Consider the following 20,884-nt stretch of genomic DNA (forward strand, 5'->3'; position numbering starts at 1 on the left):
TATTCCTGGAGCATGTTGACTTTGCTCTGTGTCGGCTGATCCCGGGCTTAGCAGCGACAGAATGGAGAGCAGATGCTTGTGTGTACAAGACATGTTGCTTTGAATATTTTCAGCCAGCGTCTCTTCACGGAGACGCAGACGGCCACAAAGCTTCATAGCTCTCGCAGTGAGTGGCTCCACTGATGTTCATGTTACCCAGAGGATGAATTCAGATGCACTGGTGGTCCCTTGAGTTCAGGTTCAGGTTTTATAAAGTCTATGCTCACAAATCGAAAGTTTTGGTGCAGATTCTTTTGTAACAAAGCACAATGTTGATCTTAAAATATGTTTTATTGACACTCCTTTACAATAAAATTGAATTTTAGCTCACAGGAAGGTAAGTTTACGACATTTCTACTCATGAAATAGTGTCCAAAGTCTGGTTACTGTGCAAATCTCCCCATGTTTCAAGTGTTCCTTAATACTGTCGGTTTGTCTTGCACCACTGTAGATCTCTATTCTCCTTTACCGACAATATCGCGACTCTTCGCTCGTAATTTATTCAGCTGGGACTCCGCGATGTCGGCTCGCTCTTCCGCCTCCTCCAGTTCGTGTTGCACCTTCCGAAATTTCGCCAAATTCACGCTGGTTTGTTCCTCCTGCGTGTCAAACGACGTTTTTTTTAAGTTACACATCGAGGTGACTTTGATTTCACGTGGCGTTCCTGCGTTTTTTAACTCACCGCCTCCTCGCACTGATGCTTGTACGCTTTCACTTTGAGTTGCAGTTTGTTGACCAAATCTTGGAGTCTCGCCACGTTCTTCTTCTCCTCCTCGCCCTGAAACATACGAGGCATTACTCTCCTGTTCGGTTAAATTAAATAACAGGATATATTTTTTTTTACCTGATAAGTGAGCTCTTTGATTTTCCTCTCATATTTCCGTACACCTTTCATAGCCTCGCCGCTGTGCTTCTGTTCTGCCTCCAATTCATTTTCCAGCTCCCGGACCTTAAAAATACATTTAGTTCAAGTCATTTTTATTCCTTTTTCTCTCTCCGCTGAGTCATTTCTTTGATTCGTACCCTGCTTTCCAGCTTCTGAAGCTCTTTCTTCCCTCCTTTCAGAGCCATCTGCTCGGCTTCGTCCAGGCGCTGCTGCAGGTCTTTCACCGTGACCTCCAGGTTCTTCTTCATCCTCTCCAAGTGAGCGCTGGTGTCCTGCTCTTTCTTCAGCTCCTCGGCCATCATGGCGGCCTGTATGCAAATGAGAGAAGTTATTAGGAATTTAAATCTCCTCAAAGTGTAGCAGCTCCTCATTGAACTGACTCTCTGCAGTCTATCGGATAAAGGAGAGGGAGGGAGAACTCACATCCATGATGGCTTTTTTGGCTTTCTCGTCAGCGTTCCTCGCCTCCTGGACGGTGTCCTCCATCTCTGACTGCAGCTGAGTTAAATCAGCCTCCATCTTCTTTTTGGCGTTCAGGAGGCCGGTGTTCTGATCGTTCAAACGGGACGCGTTAATTAGACTTGTGAGAGTTTGAATCCTAATTGAGAGAACTGTTTATATCTGCCCTGTCCTGTTCGTATTGTCCAGTCCTGTCCTCTCTAGGTTTGTCATGTCCCGTGTCCTGTACCGTCTTATACGTGGTGTCCTAACCTGGGAGTGCAGCAGCTGAATCCTCTCGCTGACATCGATCAGTTCCTGCTCGGCCAGCTTGCGACTCCTCTCCGATTGCTCCAGCGCCGCCATCACCTCCTCGTTCTCGGCCATCATCAGGTTGTTGCGGCGCTCTGTGATGGCTAGTTGCTCCTTTAAGTCCTCCTGACTGTGGAGCGCTTCATCCAGATGGACCTGGGTGTCCTGGAAGACAAAAGCTTGGAGCTCTAAATGGACCCAATGCAGCGCTCAAACGCTTTCTACGAGCAGTGCATCAACAGACCTTCAGCTGGGTCTGCAGGTTCCTCAGTTGTTTGGTGGCCTCGGCCGCCTGGCGGTTGGCGTGACCCAGCTGGATCTCCATCTCGTTCAGATCTCCCTCCATCTTCTTCTTTGTCCGGACGGCGTCGTTTCTGCTGCGCGTCTCGGCGTCCAGTGTGTTCTGCAGAGTGTCCACGGTTCTCTGGTGGTTCCTCTTGAGCTGGTCGATTTCTTCGTCTTTCTCCGCCACCTTTCTGTTCTCTTCTGACTTGATCTGGTTCAGCTCCAGCTGAAGGTGGAGGATTTTGGCTTCCTCGTGCTCCAGGGAAGACTACAGAGAGACGAAAGATCCCTTGAGGTTGTGTTTAACTGAACGTAAATGAAATTATATCATTGAAAAACAAACCTCGACTTCCTCCAGAGCTGCCTGGGTGTCTCTCTTCTCCTGTTCGGCTTGTTTTGCAGCTTTCTCCAGCTCATGGATCGTCATAGCAGATTGTCCTAATTGATCGGTGATGTCTGTAATCTCCTCTGAAAATTGAAAGAAAGGTCAAAAACTATCACAAAACAACTTCTCACCACTAAATAGATGATTTCTTTCTCACGCTGGAGGTTTTTATTCTCCCGTTTCATGTTCTCCAGATGATCCAGAGCCTCTTCGTATGAGTTCTTCAGCTTGAAGAGCTCCGTGCTGAGCACTCTGGACTCTCTCTGGGAAACTTCCAGGTCTGACTGACTCTCCTCATATTTCTGTTTCCATTCAGCAAGAATCTATCAGCGGAGAAGGAAGCAGCATGTGTAATTAATGCAGCCTCAACGAGATGCAAATGAGGTTTTTCTAAAGAGCGGCATACCTTGTCAAAGTTCCTCTGTTTCTTGTCCAAGGTGGCGCTGGCTGCGTTTGACCTTTCTATCTCCACCATGAGGTCCTCGACCTCCGCCTGCAGCCTCTGTTTGGTTTTCTCCAGAGATGCACATTTGACATTTGCCGCCTCCGTCATCTCCTCAGACTCCTGCAGCCGCTGGGCCAACCTCTTTCTTTAAAGCAGAGATAAACTGTTAGAAAGCCGCGAGCGCCGTCCTGGAAAAAAAAAAAGACGGCTGCTCGGTTCTTACTTCGCCTCCTCGAGCTCTTCGGTGCGTTGGATGGCGTCGGTCTCGTATTTGGTTCTCCACTGAGACACGTCGCTGTTGGCTTTGGAAAGGCAGCGGTGCAGCTCGGCTTTGGCCTCCTGTTCCTCCTCGTACTGATCTCTGAGCAGCTCGCAGTCGTGACGGGACGACTGCAAACTGTGAGCCAGGGCGTTTTTCGCCTGGAAAAGAAAGAACGATGAACCTGAATTAGAAACAAAGGGACCCAGAGCAATGTTTAGCAATGCTAATGGAGCAATGTTTTTATTGGTGGGTTGATCTCGCAGTTAGAGGATATTCCTGTTCGTTAGTCGTACCAAGAGGTGAAGCATGAACCGAAGATGACTGCGAGCTAGTTAACAGATCAACTTGTATGTTTCACATCATGTTTTACTGATAAATAATGCTGCAACCAATGATTATTTCCATCATCGATTAATTATTTGATCTAGAAGTTGATTACTGTTCCATCCTGATTCCCAACAGTAAGACAGTCCAAAGCACAAAGATATATTTATAAAGTTCTATATATTCAGTGTCACGTTAGACAGAGAAAAGTTGTCACATCTTAAGATGCTTCTACTTCTTTTAACATCACCTCACTGTGTATCACACCTTAATTTCTTCATCCAAAAGTCTCTTCAGCTCTTCGATTTGATGACTCCCGACAGATTTCCCTCTGCTCAGCTGGGACAGGGCGATCTGTTTCTCGTCCAGCAGGCGTGAAAGTTCACCTTCGTGCGACGAAGAGGACGCAAACTGACTTATTAATCGCTCTTTTTGTGTCTCCTTAATGATGTTACATTCAGCAACGTACCGTTTTCTGTTTGCAGACGAGCGCTCAGAGTCGTGGAGTCGCTCAGAGCTCTCTGGGCTTCATCTGCTTTGGTCTTGTGTTCATTCATTTGGTCTTCAAGGCTCCTGCACTGTTTCTCCAGATTGGCCTGAAATGTTGAACATCGGTTATCACGAGTGAACAGATTACGGGAAGTGAACATCGTCCAACAACGTGTCTGTCACCTTGCTTTTCAGGACGCTCTCCATGCCGCTCGCCATGTCATCGATTTCCATCTTCAGCTCGCTTTTCTCCTTCTCCAGTTTCTGCTTGACTCTCTGGATGTTGTCCATCTGATCGCTGAGTTCGGCGATGCTGTCTGCCTGCTTCTTGCGTAAAGCGGCGGCGACGGATTCGTGCTGCAGCGTGGACTCTTCCAGATCTCGACGCAGCCTCTGAAACTCGGCCTCGCGCTTCTTGTTGAGCTCGGCCTGAGCGGCCGTCGCTCCTCCGGCCTCCTCCAGCCGCTCGCTGATCTCCTCCAGCTCTCTGGACAGGTCGCACCTCTGCTTCTCCACTTTGGCCCGAGCCGAGCGCTCGGCCTCGATTTCCTCCTCGAGCTCTTCGATGCGAGCCTACAGTGAAATTATTGACTTGTAAAAAAATGTGGATATTAAAGAAAGTGCATCTAAGTATAAATCACACCTGAAGCTCTTTAATCGTCTTCTGGAGTTGAGTGCCAAGGGCTTGTTCGTCCTCGATCTTGCACTGCAAATAGCTGATTTCAAAGTCCTTCCTGAAGTTAAATGTGTTCTTATCAGCATTCTGGTGAGCAACGTTTCATCGCAATCGATCGTTCTGAATTGCTAAAAATGCAGCTTTCAGGTTTAGTTAAACATCTTACTTTTTCAGCCTCTCCTCCATTTGCTGTCTTTCATTCTCCAGGTCCATGATGGTCTCCTGGGACAGCTTCACATCGCCCTCCAGTTTTCTTCTGGATCTCTCCAAGTCTGCACGCACCTTCTTCTCCTGCTCGAGGGAGCCCTCCAGCTGCAAGAGACGTTCATGTCAAAGTTAACCAAGGAGTCCAGAAGTTATGCATCACGACCATCCGGTCAAAACCGAATTATTTCGTCGCTCCACACTTACGTCATCGACTTGTTGCTCCAACTTGATTTTCGTCTTCACGAGACAGTTTACTTTGTCCTCCTCAGCCTGGAGGTCGTCCAGCGTCTGCTGGTGAACCTCCTGCAAAGCTCTGATCTCCTTCGAAGACTTCATCAGGTTTTCCTCAAGAGTCGTCAACTCCTCCACCAGATTCTTCACCTGAAGAGAGAGAAACGTTTCTACACTGACCTGTGATCAGGTGAACGGTGTCTCTGTCGTTCGTACGTCTGTTCTCACACCACAAATACTCGAGTACAGCTGAACAGATTTACCACAGTGGGATTACACACTTGAAATACCAGTCTCTACGTAACGTCACCTTATTTTCTGTGGCATATTTCTCCTTCTCCACTTTTGTGATGGTGAGTTCGAGGTCGTCGATGTCTCTTTTGAGCTCCGAACATTCGTCCTCCAGCTTCCTCTTCTTCGCCGTGATTTCGGCATTGATCTCCTCCTCCTCCTCCATCCTCTCGGAGAACTCTTTGACTTTGGCCTCCAGGTGGATCTTGCTCTTGATCAAGCCTTCGCACCTCTCCTCGGCGTCGCACAGGTTCTCCCTCTCCTTCAGAGCGGGGACACAATCGTTATCTATGCAGCGTTTGACGTAATAACCCGCGTCTGCTTTATTTATAATCTAGTTTTACTCCCGCTGTATCTTAATTTCCACGAAAGGATCAATGCCACTCCTCTTATCTTACATTACTATTGATTATGTAGTTGTTAATTTCAGAAAAAGAAGTCTCTTCTCTCCTAATCTCTTCCTCGACACAATGAAATCGATACAAACACCACTTTGTTCCACTCCAGGTGTTTACGTACTGCCTGGATTTGAAGGTAGAGGTCATTTTTCTCCTGCACGAGCATGACCATTTTCTCTTCCAGCTCCTTCCTCCTGGCCTCCGACTTTGCAAACTCCTCTTTGAGTCGTGCAAACTCCTCTTTCATGGTCTGCATCTCCTTCTCGGCCTCCGCACTTCGTAACAGAGGCTTTATCTTGAAGAAGAGCCTCATCCAAGGCCAGTTCTTCACGTTCATGAATGAGCGGATGTTGTACTGGATGATGAAAACGGACTCTCTGTGTGAAGTGAATAAAGACTGTGTTCAACAATCAACTGTGATGAAAATCTGAATGACGTTTCTCTGGTTTTCATGAACTAATTTGACACACCACATTGCTATATACGTTATAAAACGGGTTCTGCTGTAATGTGACCCAGTTGTAAAGTCCGAGACCTTTTCTTGGCCATCTCTTTGAGCCTCAGCCTGGTGACGTAACCTCTGGCCACGGCCTGGATTCGAGTCATCAGCACGGCCAGTCGTTCATCCCTCATCTCCTCCAGGAGACCGAGGAGGCCGGCTTTGAAGAACACCTGTGGGAAAGTAGATTAACTGAATGTTCTTGGAGTCCCAATGATTTTTGGAAAGGCAGACTTTTCTGAAAAATACCTTTGTGTATCCAAATCTATACTGGGCATGGTCCACGTCAATGGAGGAGAGAAGTTTCTCTGAAGCCTTCTTGCTGTCTATAAACTGCCCCTCAGGGATCGCGCTGGCGTTCAGGATCCTGTATCTGTCTCGGATAGATGGGGTTCAAACTTGGGTGAGTTTCAGTGCTGTGTTGTGTGTGGTAGGTTGGAGGCTTGTTTATTTGTGGGGACCTCAAGTTTAAAGGCATGTTTGATGGTTAAGATTTGGATTTAGGGTTCAGGTTAGGCACTTCTTAATGTGGTGTATCACCTCTGCCTGAAATCTCCATACAGGATCCTGCTGGGGAATCCCTTTCTGCAGATCCTGATGCCCTCCAGCACGCCGTTACAGCGCAGCTGATGAAGGACCAGATGATGGTCCATGGAGCCTATGAGGACAAGACATTTCATGTTCAGGGAACAGTTCTAGACGTGAGTATCGACACTGTGAATATGTCTGTGAGGTGAATATGTAGCACCACTAAGGTGTCCTTGAGCAAGGCCTTTAAACCCAACTGCTTAGCAGTGGTCGGCAGATCAGACTGTGGTTGTTCTGGGCAGCTTCCAGGTGTGAATGTGTAACTGTGTGAATGTGATCAGGAGGTTCCTGAAAAGGAGAGCTTAGTTGAAACGTCCCTGGAAAAAGGATGGAGGGAGCAGCTGCTTGGCTTATCTTAGCGTAAAGACCGGAAACGAGGGGGGATGTAGAGATGTACAAGTCCTCTTTGATTTCCTCTTACCCGGCGTCTTTGTTTCATTGGGGATGATACATCGGACAAAGTGTGGATGTGTGGACCTGAGGTTGGCCATCAGTTTATTCAGGTTTTCCTGCAGGAGATAATCAGATTACTGTCTCCATCTTAAGTAAAGGAAAGGTTTGATTGTTTTTATTGAGGTTGGTATAAGTTATAGTTCTGGAAGTGTGACTGATGGATGGACATTAGTTGAGTACGTCTTTGTTGACGTCAAACGTGGTTGAACATCGATATATTTAGACTTGTGAGCTTTGATCTTATTTTTGATTTTTACCCTGAAAAGTGCAGAAACGGTCTGGAATGAAGATCCCTTTTTCTTGAAGTTCTTCTTGCTTCCATCAGCAGCTGAAACAGACGAGAAACAACATGAACTAAGTAGCAAATGATACATAATCTTGTGTAATGTGTCTGTGGCTGCGAACTGACCGTCAACAGAGGCATACGTGGCAAAGAGCTGAGAAAGCAGTTTAAGAGAAGCTTTCTGGTAAAGCTGCACCACCGTGTCATTGAGCGGGTCTTTGTTCTTCTCCAGCCAGCCGCTGATGTTGTAGTCCACGGTGCCGGCATAATGCATGAGCGAGAAGTGTGCTTCCGCCTTTCCTTTGCAGGGTTTGGGCTTCTGAAAGATGCTGGTCTTCCCCAGGTGCTGGTCGTACAGTTTGTTCTTGAAGGAGCCGTCTGTCGCCTTCGGAAACATGCACTCCTCTTCGAGAATAGAAAAAATGCCCATCGGCTGCAGGGAAGAAAGCTGGTGAGCTGGTGTTGAAATGTGTGCGTCTGCTGTTGATATGAATATTTGAGTTTATAAAAAGTCGATGCACCTTTTCAATGAGCTCGATGCAAGCCGCCAGGTCCATGCCGAAGTCGATGAACTCCCACTCGATCCCCTCCTTCTTGTACTCCTCTTGCTCCAGCACAAACATGTGGTGGTTGAAAAACTGTTGCAGCTTCTCGTTGGTGAAGTTGATGCACAGCTGCTCCAGGCTGTTCATCTGAAAGAAACAACGCAGATTCAATAAATAAAGACATTTTTAGGAAGGTTTTGTTCGGTGGGTGTGATTTACCTCAAAGATCTCAAACCCTGCGATGTCCAAGACGCCGATGAAATGCTGTCTTGGTAGTTTGGTGTCGAGCTGCTGGTTGATCCTCGTGACCATCCACAGGAAGAGCTTCTCGTACACGGCCTTCGACAGGGCACCCATGGCGTTGTTCACCTGTCATCAAACACCTTTTAATTTCACTTAAATTCAAACGTGGTGAACGCGCGTTTTTCAGATGTAGAAACGTGGAAACTGTACCTGCTGTGGAGTCTGACCTTTGGTGACATACTCATTCCCGACCTTCACTCGAGGATAGCACAGAGCTTTCAGCAAATCAGCAGAGTTCAGACCCATGAGATAGGCGACTTTGTCTGCCACTGCGGGACGTAAAGCAAAGAAGTCAAATTAAAGGACCGATGTGAAGGATTTAGTGGCATCTAGCGGTCCACTCAGTCTCCTGTTCCAACTGTGAAAGGGAAACTACGGCGGCCACGAAACGTCCTATCTCGAGCCGTGGAAGAGGACGTCCTTTCTTACGGAAGCTGCTCAGTGATGCATAAAGGCAACAGGGCTTAAAGTTACCCAGATCTTCTGCATTGTGCAGCCCAGAGAGCAAACGCACTGGAGAAGCTCCCAGCTCCCAGACTAGATTCTTATTTTCAGGTGATTACACACTAATAAAAACGTAGTTATGCGTATTATATTCTGACATATTGGACCTCTGAGTTACATTCAGAGCTCAGGCGTCTCACCCTCGGTGCCGTCGGGCTCCGCCTGCTCCTCACGCTGCTTCTGTTTGAACTTCATGTTCCCGTTGTGCATCACAGCTCCGGTCAGCTTGTAGATGCCGACCTTCTCCTCCGTGTTAAAGCCCAGGATGTCGATGGCGCTCTGAGGAGCAGACGGTAACAGATCAACAGATGGTTAGTATTGTTAGCTCAGTGATTACACAGTATTGTTTATTTAGCAACAGACACTAAACGTTGCACGTAAGCAAATTGCACATATTCTTCATACTTTTGCACGTCTGCATCCTCTTGCTTAGTTTATATACTATCATTCTTGACATTTGCAGTATCTATATAATAAATCTAAATCTGACCTGTCAAACTGTAACCAACTGAAACGAGTTTATATTGTTTCATCTGTTGACATTAACTTAATTTTTTAATGCGTTTTCAATGATAATAATCAGGAAATGTTAAATGTATGATTTCCACACGTTGTTTCATGTTTCTGTATATATAATTATGGATATTTAAAGCCATGTGCACTCACATCTGTGGCCATCAGCTCCTCGGTGTCGTCGATGCTCAGCACGGTGATTTCGCCCTGGCTGATGAACGGGTAGTCATATGGATTGGAGGTTATCAGCATCATCTCTGCGATCAGATGGAAACAGCATTTATTCCTCTATGCAGAGTCAGTGCAGCATTATTATTCAAAGACATTAATCAAAAGTATATTTAACATATATGAAGTAAAGTGTATTTACCAATTAAATCAGGTTTCTTGTTTGACAAGATCTGATAGAAGATGTGGTAGCTCCTCTCTGCCGGCAGCTGAAAAGTCACTCTGGATTTTTCCAAAAGGTCTAATCATAAATATAAATATAAACATAAGATGAAGAGAAAATATATATATAATATATTGTGGAGTATAAATGACACTAATTTAATAAAAAACTTACATGTTTCAATATCAGCTGATGCCAACTTGCCCTTCGTTCCAAAGTGGATGCGGATGAATTTTCCCTGCAGAGATTAAAACATTAATTAGAATAACAGGTGTAATAACGGCTTCTCTCGGCTTCCGTACTGAACTTACAAATCGAGAGGAGTTGTCGTTCCTCACGGTCTTGGCGTTCCCGAAAGCTTCCAGCAGAGGGTTGGCCTGGATGATTTGATCCTCCAGAGTTCCCTGAAAACTCACATCATGAGTAAACACTGTGCAACACATGATTTCTATATTTAATCATCGTTAGGGTCATGAAGAGGGACTGAACCTGCATTTTGCCGGCAGGTTGCTCCTTCTTGCTCGAGTCTCCGAATGATGCAATTGTTGCAAAATACTGGATGACCCGCTTTGTGTTGACCGTCTTCCCGGCACCAGATTCTCCACTGAGGAAAAGTACAGCACGACGTAAGCGGGATGGAAATATTATATATATCAAGCATCTTTTGGTAAAGATAGACTTACGTGATCAGGATAGACTGATTCTCTCGATCTGTTAAGGGAAAGAAATTGTACATTTCAGCTGCATTTAAGTTGATTTTAACATTTAATTTTAGTAACTTTAGTCACATTTGAGTTATTTCATCATTTTGGTCCAATTTTAGTCAAACTTGGTCGAGTTTTAGTCTTGAAAAATCACGTTACATGTGTTATAAACTTTTATTAATTTGTTCCTCGAGGTTTACATCCGTTAATATCTTTAATTAGTTTGAATCACATTTCAGTTTTTAGAATTTTAGTCTAATTTTAGCAAAAACACGACCCAATTTTTTTGCTTTTAATCATGAAATATTACATAGATTTTGTCGAGGTTTTTAAATCATGTTGTACTTCTGGTAATCGTAAATATTATTGTATTACGTAACATTTTTATGACTGAATAAATGCCACGCCCACTTTAAAGCAGCTCAAACACAACCATGTCGGACCCTGCCACTCTTCGTTAAGACCTGCGGACCTTTAAATTTTTCCTCTGAGGATATTTTAGCATCAATATAAACATGCACACATGACATGTGGTATAAGTACATTTACTAAGGTACTGTGCTTTAATATAACTTTGAGGTACTTGTACTATACTGTACTTCCATTTTATGCTATTTATATTTCTAGCAAATATTGCACTTTTTACTCCACTACATTCTTATGATAACTTTACTCACTACTTTGCAGAGTCAGATTAGTAATACAGAATATAATCAGCAAATAAAATATGATGTATTATAATAAATTATGATAAAACTTTCACAATAATATCATTTTTATCGGGCTATCCTACATAATGAGTACTTTTACTTTTGGTACTTGAAGGATATGTTGTTGTTAGTACTTCTACACTGTAGTATTGCTATTCATACTTCAGTAAAAGGTATTTCTTTCAGCAGTGACTGAACCTGTGAGCATGAACTGGTAAGCGTTGTCCGAGATGGAGAAGATGTGTGGAGGAGCCTCCTGACGTTTCTTCCCACGGTACCCGGCCACCACCTCCGGGTTGTAGACGGGAAGCCACTTGTAGGGGTTCACGGTCACGCAGAAGAGCCCAGAGTAGGTCTGCGAACACACGAGGAGAGAATCAGGATGAAGAAGACAGTTTTTGGATGTGAGATGTCATTATCGACTGCGTTTGTAGTTACGTAGATCATCCAGGAGGCGTAGCGCTCTTTGAGGTTGAAGAGAACGGCCGGTTCGTGGAGATGCGTCAGCAGGGCCATGTCCTCGATCTTGTCAAACTTGGGAGGGTTCATTGGCCGAGTGTCGTCCAAGTGCACGGTGACAACCTGAAGAATGAATTCACAACGTCCAGCGGATTCAATCACATAAAGAAGAGATGTCGGAACTTAAATAAAAGCCTCCAAATGTTGCTGTTCTTCGAGGTTTCCGCCTCTTAAATGGAAGTTTTTCCCTGTTGGGTCTGTATGTAAATAAGAAGTAATAAAACTGAGTTATTTCCTTCTCTACTTTCAAAGTAAAGCTCACCTTTCTGTCCTCGGTCTCCACGGTGACCTTGGCGCCATCTTGGCTTCTGATTTTGCCCTTCACGTACTCCTGCTTGGCGTCCGGCACAAAGACGGCGGTTTTGGCATCGAACAACATGTTCTGCGCTGCGATTCTCTCCCGCTCTGATTTGCGGAGGAACGGGGCAGCCACCCCGAATATTTCCATCTCGGCATCGCTCATCTTAAACCGTCAGTAGCTAGTAGAAATATAATAAACAGTTGGTTGGTTTAAAAATTTGGACGTAGCTTCGTTCTTACCGAAATGGTCGACGGTGTCGGAGCCTAACAGACGAACACCACAGACATCACTCACTCTAACAAGACTATAACAGCTTTTATAAGCCGAGCTCGGGCCTTCTTCTCCTATATTTGGAGATCTGGCTTCTGCACCACCTTGGTCAAGTCCATTTTGTACCTCGGACCGTCTATGTTTAGCCGTATTGTGTCACTTTTTAAACGGTTTCAATTGTAATCCTTCAGACGCTCCATTAAAAAGCAATGAATGCTAAGGACGGCAGCTTAGAGGGCTTACGTCCCCGACACGGCGGGCCTCATTTTCTGGGATCAGGGAAGATTAGGTCTGTTAGGGCGACGCTGAAATTCTGGCATTGGCTGTCTGGAGAGCCGAGCTGGTCAACTGTTTGGGTTTTGTGTTGACGGGCAACATTTAGCAAATTCCAGACAGGCCTGCCACTATTAAGCCACATTTATTATTCAGATTATCGTCATTAAACGTGTTTTTGTTGCATATTTAGCATAAAATTTATGGATAAGTTATTTGTGATATCACGTTGGTTCTTTCGGTTGCTTTTTATGCGTTTTATTGTGTTGGGAACTGGAGGGTGGTCGGTTCAAGTCCAACACAGACCACAAAGTGTGATGGTAGCTGATGCCTTTTGAGCAAGGCACCGAACCAGAGAACTCCCTCCAGGTGGCTGCCCGTCCCTCCACAGTTGCATCTTTTTAAGGGTGTGTTATTGTAATTTCAGGCATGTGCTCAATATTTTTTAGATTACGTGTCCGGCTCATCTGCATTTCGTCTCGTCTTTTGCGTCTCTCTGTAAAGACCACGCGACGTGATTCAAAGGACTCGTCTGTCTCCACACTCACAGAAATACTAACTGCTGCCTCTTGTCCTAACTCACACCGTTAACAACAAATCCACCATAACTCCACTCAGAATCCTTTAAGTGACTTTCTATTCATGTGTCACAATCAGCGACGTCAATAACGCACAAGCATGTGCTTTTAAATTGTCTGCGAGTCGCTGCAGTTTACTGAGAGCTTTGCTTATTGTGTTTTATCTTCCTCATCTTCACTAAGTCTTTAGTCCAACAGGATGAAGACTTTAGAGCGATGAGCAGAGTGTTTATTTTCATTCAGTTTCTTCTGGTTTGATCTTAAGCTTGAATAATAAGATGAACTTTAATGTTCCCCGCTGTCAAAAAACTGATTTAAACCCGAGTGCAAAAAGATCCTGGAGCAGAACTGGTTCAAAGAATGCGACAGCAAGAAAAGTCCACTCAAATGTTATGCTTAACTTTCTCTCACTAGAAAGTTAGTGTTTGTACCACAGGCGATTTGGACCAATGGGAAGAAGAAGAGGAGGTTTATAGGCCCGGGATGCAGAGATGGTGTCGTGCCAGAACAGGAGCTGGGCAATGTAACCAGGCTACGGACATAATGACAGAGGAGAACGCTTTTATCAACGCAGCATCGTACAAACTAGTTCTGATCAATCGAATCTGTTGATCGTTCGCTTGGCGGTGTCGCTTTTAAATGTCTTAAACTCAAAGATCTTCCAAAAAAAAATTAAATATTCAAATTTGAGAGGCTGAAATCTGAGAAAATTACTCAAAACATCATCGATCAACAAATGGATTAATCCACTAATGGGTGTGTTTCTAATGATAGGAAATTGTAATTAAAAGTCACGATATCTCAGCTTCTGCTGCTTCATTGTTGACACATCTTTTAATAAACTGTCTCTCTGTCTCAATCTGACATCGATTGTTCACCCCCTTGCACCCTTCATTTGTTAGTTATATGATATTAATCTACTTTTGCACACTTCCTTCTTGCATGTAAATAAATAAAGACATTTCTGGTTTGAGTCTCACGGTCCAGAGCAGAGGAAACGATGTGTTGAAGAGCAGTATGATATGGACATTTTGTCTGGCACTGCATCACAGACGGTCTAATTGGTTGCTGATTTAATAGCCTCTTAATGTCACTTGAAGGTCTGGCAACAGCTGCGATTATAATTGGCTCCGGGTAGATGGGCGCTAACCCGGGCAGGCAGTCCGCCGACCCCCTCCGTCATGTCTCGACACGGCAAGCAAATATGTGCGAGTGGAAGTTTGACTGTGAGACGTGAATTCAAGGGTCACGGAGGCGTGGAGAGAGAAAATCCCCATCAGCTGGTGGAGTGGGAGAGAGGGAGGCCGATGGGGGGATAGATCCGACGACGGGGGCATCTGCACGAGATTAGGAGGTCAATGGGGGACAGACAAGGACCGGGAGGCCGGGAGTGAAGCTACTGCTGAAACACCACAAAACATTCAACAAGATGAAGAACATTAAATCTAATAATCAAGAGCTTCTTCGCTGATCTGCGAGAACTTAAAGTACATTTAGATTGACAGCGGCAGCATTGATCCCAGTGGAGCCTGAAGGCCTCGCAGATCAATGCTTGTCAATAGCTGCATTTTGCTCCTCGTGATTCTATGAGAAGAATAAACAGTGTGAGCACACGAAGGTGTGCTCACACTGTTTATTCTTCTCATAGAATCACGAGATTACTTATTTACTCACATTACTTCCTTAATAACTGCATAAACTGTGTTTTATATTGTCTGTTTGTTTGTTTATTTATTCAGATCCCTGTTATTTACTGCAAGGGTCAACCCTTGGACCCCTTGGACCAGACACAAACAGAACAGAACAGGGACCCCCCCACATGTAATTAATATTTTAATATTTTGAGCCTGGCCTGTAATAAGTTATCATATTTACTTAATTTGACTTTTATTTCACCTCGTTAACATATTTATATACCGAGTTATTAGCCTGTATGTGTTAATGATTGATAAAACAGCTGTTTTAGTTGCTGTTTGTAGTTTCTCACATTCATCAGTAACTGTCGATTATTATGACAAAAATTGGCGGACCTCCTGCAGTACCTCTGTGGACCCTGTTGGGGTTGTGGACCCCTGGTTGAAGACCCCTAATCCTAGGCAACCCTAGACTGGCCTAGTGGATTTTACCACTGACAGTATAAATATGAAATTAGCTACAGAGACCAAAACTGTTTTTTGTACCAGGCTGTAAACATTTTGTAAACGTTTATTTCTGCTGTGAAGTTGGACATTTGAACATGGGGACTTATGGAGACTGACTCACTTGGTTGTTAGCTTGATTTAGCTCATTGTTAGCTTGTTGTTAGCCTGTTTTAGCTCATTGTTAGCTTGTTGTTAGCCTGTTTTAGCTTATTGTTAGCTTGTTTTAACTTATTGTTAGCTTGTTGTTAGCCTGTTTTAGCTTATTGTTAGCTTGTTGTTAGCCCGTTTTAGCTTATTGTTATCTTGTTGTTAGCCTGTTTTAGCTCATTGTTATCTTGTTTTAGCTCATTGTTAGCTTATTGTTAACCTGTTTTAGCTCATTGTTAGCTTATTATTAACCTGTTTTAGCTCATTGTTATCTTGTTTTAGCTTATTGTTATCTTGTTGTTAACCTGTTTTAGCTTATTGTTATCTTGTTTTAGCTTATTGTTAGCTTGTTTTAGCTTATTGTTAGCTTGTTGTTAGCCTGTTTTAGCTTATTGTTAGCTTGTTGTTAGCCTGTTTTAGCTTATTGTTAGCTTATTGTTAACCTGTTTTAGCTCATTGTTATCTTGTTTTAGCTCATTGTTAGCTTGTTTTAGCTTGGCATTAGCTTGATTTAGCTTGTTTTTACCTCAGTACAGTTGTCATGAACGGGGAAATTAGCTACAGAGACCAAAACTGTTTTTTGTACCAGGCTGTAAACATGTTTATTTCTGCTGTGAAGTTGGACATTTGGACATGGGGACTTATGGAGACTGACTCACTTCTGGAGCCAGCCTCAAGTGGACGTTAGAGGAACTGCAGCCACAGAGACTGCTGCTCGGTACAAACGTAAGATTGGTATCAATGAAGTGAAGAATTTAAAAATGAGCGACTATAAATCACCAAAATAAAACTCACTGAGATCTTTGTGTCTGTGGTGAAATATTTTTTTTTTTTTTACTTATCAATGCAGAAATCAATGAGCTCCACGATGGAGCTCCGTGTGAGGCCTCTCTCCTCTCTGTGATGTCTGGAACGGCCGCTGTGTTTGCTTTTCTAATCCCGTTTCTAAAGGAGGAACACGACAGGTGTGCCGACACTCAAGATATTAATAAATCCATACAGGCTGGGCTAAAGGTTACAGTAAAAGTTTCTCTGAGTGTTGGTCCACTTCATTCTTTGATATTAATATGTAATCACACGTTTAAACAGTTAATTAAAAACACAAACGTGCAGTTGACGCGGGGGGAATCCTGGGTGATGCACAAAGTGTACAAGTGTACAAAATAAACCACGGCAGAGTTTTTATGACAAAATCACTTTATTTACAACATTTGTCTTCACGTGTTTCCTCTTTACTATCATTTATTTTTATACGTTCAGCAGCAGTGTGAGTTTTATGGATAATAAATACATTAAAGTTCAAACTGAGCGTCTCTTTCTCACTTCGCCTTCTTGTGTTTTCTCATGTACGCTGCTATCGAGCCGGTGATCTCCACGTTTCTCTTGTTCTGTCCAAAATATTCCACGAACTCTCCGTCGGGTCCCACGAGGTACATGATGATCGTGTGATCGACCTGAAGGAGACAAAGAGGTGGAGTTCAGACCAACGTGCTGACGTGTAGCCTGAATAACGACGGGCGGAGCGGGGTTTTTAAACTCACGATGTAGTCGCCGTCTTCGTCTTTTGGTCCCTGGCTGTAATAAACTCTGTACGCTCGGGAAACCTCCTCGATCTGAGCCGCCGTTCCCGTCAGGCCGATCAGCTTCGGGGAAAACTCTGAGAGATAAATGACGTGTCCGTTAAAAACAAAGTGAACTGCAGTACATGAATACTGTGGTTTGACCCACTCCTTAATATTGTCACGACCGTATTTTTCGGGCCATGCAGCTCGCACTTTAACTTGGAACGACCCGTTGACACCAATATCTAGCGGTTGGAGTTCTTTGGTTAATCCACCCGGATTGATTGCATGCACCGAATCAGTTTGCTTCACTTGGGTTTTGACAGTATCGGTGAGATGGGTGCGCATGGAGTCGTAGATCAATAGGGACGGAGATTCGTAGAAAAAGCTGTCCGTGTTACTCCGCGAGGCTCCTGACTGCGGTAATGTGTACCACATAAAGTCGATTCAAGGTTAGAAAACACAACCAGAATCAAAGCTGCAAGCAGCGATGGTCGGGCCCTCGCTCATGTGCGCACGTCGAAATGTGCCCAAAAGTAAATGGAGTCTCTTTTTTTTTTTTTTTTTCAAAAAAAATCGTCAGCGTCGACTTTGACGCGCCGTCACGGCCACGCCCTCTGATGAAAAGTTGTGATTTTGATAACTTTTCATTGTGGAGGCCTTGAGAACACACACGCCAAGTTTCAAGCACATCGGATAAAATCCCTAGGAGCAGTTCGTTCAAATGCGACCCCTGGAAATGACCCCAAAAACACGAAAAGTCAAAATTTGTCAAAAATTGGACGCCGTACGCTTCACTGTAGCCCGGGGGCACCAAGAGACTTTTTTGTGCGTCTCGGCATGTTACATACTCCCACCAAATTTCGTACATGTGGACGAAACCGTGGCGAGGGGCACCTCCGAAAACGCACACCTAGGTGCCCCCGTAGAGCCATATGTGTACGTCCATGTGCGAGACCCTCAAAATGCGTAATTTTACGCCCGACTTTGGGGGGGTAGGTGAATTTTCATGAGTTTGAGGGGATATGGGCCGTCGGAAATGCGATTTACTTTTAAACGTCGTTCATCGTTCGAAATCCAATAGGGCCCCAGCATGCCGTGCTCGGGCCCTAATTAATACATAAGGCGTACGTTGATTTTTGAGAAAATTAAATGATTTTAAATGCGCCTTATAGCCTGAAAAATACGGTAATTAAAGTTAAAAATTAGAACGTTCAGCGTCATTTTAATAAAGAAATAAATTCAGGAACTAATTTATTCTTTGAGCCAGAATAATACAAAATAAAAGCTCACAGAAAAAATACAAAATAAAAGCTCACAGATGCCTCTGATGCTTGATTTGATTTCAGCGTGTCGTATTAGTTTTAACTGACAATCTTCTGCAGAGAATGTGGACGAGCTGCTGAGCCACGAGGACGCCATGTGATCGCTACGTAGCTGAGCTATCGCACAACGTGACAGCTGAGTGTCTGAGTTTCTTAGAAAGCCCAACAATCGTGACGTGAAGAAGGACTGATGAGGTGGAGGACGAGGATCAGCCAGCGATGACGTAGAAATCATGAGTTTGCTTCAGACGAACGTCGTCTGCTCCTGTTCTGTGTATTAAATCGTCTCTTATGTCTCATTAAGAGATGGAATAACGAGTATTTTTAAGGCCCTGTTGATAATTAAGTTTAACCTCAGGTCGGGCGGGGTTCGTACCTTTCACGTATGCAGCCATGGCCTCTGCTGTGTCCCTCTCCGGGTCGATCGTGATGAGGATCGGCGTCAGGTTCGGAAGACTCTTCATGTTATCTGTCCAACACACGACGACATGATTAATCAAACAGAAAGTTAACGAGGATGAACTTCGTCACGATTCCTCATCGTACCGATTTCGTCGACCACTTCGATCATCTTCTCCAGCTCGTCCGGGCAGATGTCGGGGCAGTGAGTGAACCCGAAATAGATGAGCACCCACTGGCCGAGGAAGTCCTCGCTCTTGGCGGGTTTGTTGTTGTGATCGACGAGCGAGAACGGGCCGCCGAGCGCCGGCCGGCCCATCGACTTGATCCGTTCTTTCTCCATCACTGCAAAGAAAACAACAGAAAACAATTAAAAAGTCTTGTCGATCACAGAAATCAGCTTCACTTACAGCTGAATACTCACGATTTTCCTTTTCACTCTTGAAATATTTCATCACTCCGAGCAGAGAGCCCCCGAGAGCAAGCGTTACTGCTAAAGATTTCCACGTCACGGGCTTTAACGAGAAGACAAATCAGAGACGATGAGTTAAACAAGTTTAAATGTTGCCAAATACTGCTCCATTAACATGCTGTTAGTTCATTAACTGGTGTGAAGCCGGCGAGAGGTAATTATTAATTTTCACCTCAGTGTTGTCTAAATTTAAACGCTGATGACCTGAACGGTGTCTCTGTCAGTCGTACGTCTGTTCTCACACTATCTAAGTCACACAGCAGCAACTATTTCACTGATTCTGGTGAAACTGGATCATATTTTATGGAGGAAATGTTTTCTGGTTTTCCCTCTGATGTCCTCCGGCTGCTGAGTGTTTGTACCACGGGCGTTTTGGACCAGTGTTGTGCCAGAACAGGAGCCGGTCCAACAGCTAGAAGCTTTAGCAGTGTTGATTTTATTGTTGGACGGAGCCAGGCTAGGCAGCCTTAGATTAAATGACACGACAACGAGGAGAAGGGATGAAGAGGAGGTTTTCAGGCGGATGCTGACAGGGAGTAGAGCCAGTGTCGTGCTAGAACAGGAGCTGGGCGTGTGGGGCAATGTATGGACATTCAACACCACCTACCCCGAACTTCTTAGGCTGTGACGAGGGCGGTGGAGGCAATGAGGAAAACGTTCTCCAGTGTCGATTCAACCACTGAGTTGTCCTGCAGGTGTGCCACTGACTCACGTTCACCTGTTGACGAGAAAAACACAGAGAGAGAGAGAAAAAAAAAAACATAGACGTGGTCAGATATCGATATCTGTCAGGAGGTACACTTGAAAACATGTTGGCACCGTGCCAAACTCAAATATCTGCCGATTTAAGTAAAAATAAAGGCAAAGGTGTTACGACGTAACGAGCGCCCGTGTTAAGTGGAGACCTGTCTGTGGTTACCATAGTTACAAGCTGTCAAACATGAAACCTGTGTTTTTTTTATACATTATAACATTAATTAAATTAAATAAACAAACAAAGAGGAATTCACGACGATAACTACGTATTTTACGGTTTCTAACAACTGACGTAACTATGGAGGTCGCCAGCTAACACGGTCGCCCGTTAAGCCGAAACACCGGTGGCGAAACTTGAGATGTTTTAATGAATTATTGAGTGTTTTCATCCACACAAACAGACTCAGCTTCAGCGCAGTGTCAGCTGTAGTAAATATCTAATATTTATAATATATCTTATACTTCCGGCATAAAAACACACGGAAACATCGTGTTTTAAGGTGGAGTTAAGGTGGAATTTGGTGTTTCGTGTCGGGCTGCACGTACGCCACAGAGACAGGAGACTGTGGCAGTTTTAGTTAATAACTTTAATTAATCCGCCTCGTTCCTTAATGGACTTTGTCATTATGAATAATATGCATGTCTGTGTTTGACCTACCAGGCAGCAGTGAACTCTCTGCGCCGGCAGCCCGGTGTCTCTCCGGTAAACGGTGTGTTTGGACCGGACAGCCGGGCTCTGTAAGACGGTACCGGGAAGCAGCCGGCATGCCCGGCCGGGATACACCGCTCTCAGGGCCATGAGCATGTTTGGACCTTCACGGTGCCGCCGACTGTCAGCAGGAGGAAGCGGGTACAGGGTTACCACACGTGAGGAGCGAAGGGGAACAGACAGCTGGTCTGAGGTCAGTTAAACGCGTCAGTGCGCGCCCATGACTGCGCGTGTGAATCTGTGAAGGCTGATCTCAGGTCAGATCCGCGAA

The 20,884-nt window shown here is 44.6% G+C and overlaps 2 protein-coding genes across 2 annotated transcripts; both read right to left on the reverse strand.

Annotated features, from left to right (window-relative positions):
* Positions 1-494: 494 nt before the first annotated feature.
* Positions 495-12,143, reverse strand: LOC104933983 (myosin heavy chain, skeletal muscle, adult). Its single transcript, XM_010749537.3, has 38 exons — positions 11,943-12,143; positions 11,600-11,743; positions 11,360-11,516; positions 10,431-10,458; positions 10,237-10,351; positions 10,059-10,151; positions 9,922-9,985; positions 9,727-9,825; positions 9,510-9,613; positions 8,984-9,122; positions 8,490-8,608; positions 8,256-8,405; positions 8,013-8,183; positions 7,618-7,924; positions 7,466-7,536; positions 7,177-7,264; positions 6,708-6,825; positions 6,417-6,540; positions 6,204-6,340; positions 5,790-6,045; positions 5,290-5,532; positions 4,953-5,129; positions 4,708-4,853; positions 4,509-4,599; positions 4,049-4,438; positions 3,846-3,972; positions 3,644-3,762; positions 3,014-3,210; positions 2,752-2,935; positions 2,503-2,668; positions 2,304-2,428; positions 1,920-2,228; positions 1,637-1,840; positions 1,349-1,474; positions 1,063-1,233; positions 884-988; positions 722-817; positions 495-638 (listed from the first exon to the last, which is right to left on the reverse strand). Exons 1-38 carry the CDS (start codon positions 12,141-12,143, stop codon positions 495-497), a joined length of 5,805 nt encoding a protein of 1,934 aa, XP_010747839.3.
* Positions 12,144-16,569: 4,426 nt separating this feature from the next.
* sco1 (synthesis of cytochrome C oxidase 1) lies at positions 16,570-20,883 on the reverse strand. The gene is made up of 7 exons (XM_010749533.3): positions 20,563-20,883; positions 19,756-19,866; positions 19,101-19,191; positions 18,824-19,021; positions 18,654-18,746; positions 16,932-17,047; positions 16,570-16,844 (listed from the first exon to the last, which is right to left on the reverse strand). The coding sequence occupies exons 1-7, from the start codon at positions 20,707-20,709 to the stop codon at positions 16,710-16,712; spliced, it is 891 nt and encodes a 296-aa protein (XP_010747835.2). The 5' UTR covers positions 20,710-20,883; the 3' UTR covers positions 16,570-16,709.
* Between the last annotated feature and the right edge of the window lies 1 nt (position 20,884).

The sequence above is a fragment of the Larimichthys crocea genome, chromosome XII (genome assembly GCF_000972845.2).
Source record: "Larimichthys crocea isolate SSNF chromosome XII, L_crocea_2.0, whole genome shotgun sequence".
NCBI lineage: Eukaryota > Metazoa > Chordata > Actinopteri > Sciaenidae > Larimichthys > Larimichthys crocea.

Coding starts and splice junctions, on each gene's coding strand:
- LOC104933983 (XM_010749537.3), bottom strand. CDS start 12,143: ATGAGCGATGCCGAGATGGAAATATTCGGGGTGGCTGCCCCGTTCCTC. Junction 9,123..9,509: donor AGGAGCTGATGGCCACAGAT/GTGAGTGCACAT, acceptor TCTGCTCCTCAG/AGCGCCATCGACATCCTGGG. Junction 2,229..2,303: donor CAGCTCTGGAGGAAGTCGAG/GTTTGTTTTTCA, acceptor GTCTCTCTGTAG/TCTTCCCTGGAGCACGAGGA.
- sco1 (XM_010749533.3), bottom strand. CDS start 20,709: ATGCTCATGGCCCTGAGAGCGGTGTATCCCGGCCGGGCATGCCGGCTG. Junction 19,867..20,562: donor AGAGAGTTCACTGCTGCCTG/GTAGGTCAAACA, acceptor TCTCGTCAACAG/GTGAACGTGAGTCAGTGGCA. Junction 19,192..19,755: donor CACAGCCTAAGAAGTTCGGG/GTAGGTGGTGTT, acceptor TTCTCGTTAAAG/CCCGTGACGTGGAAATCTTT.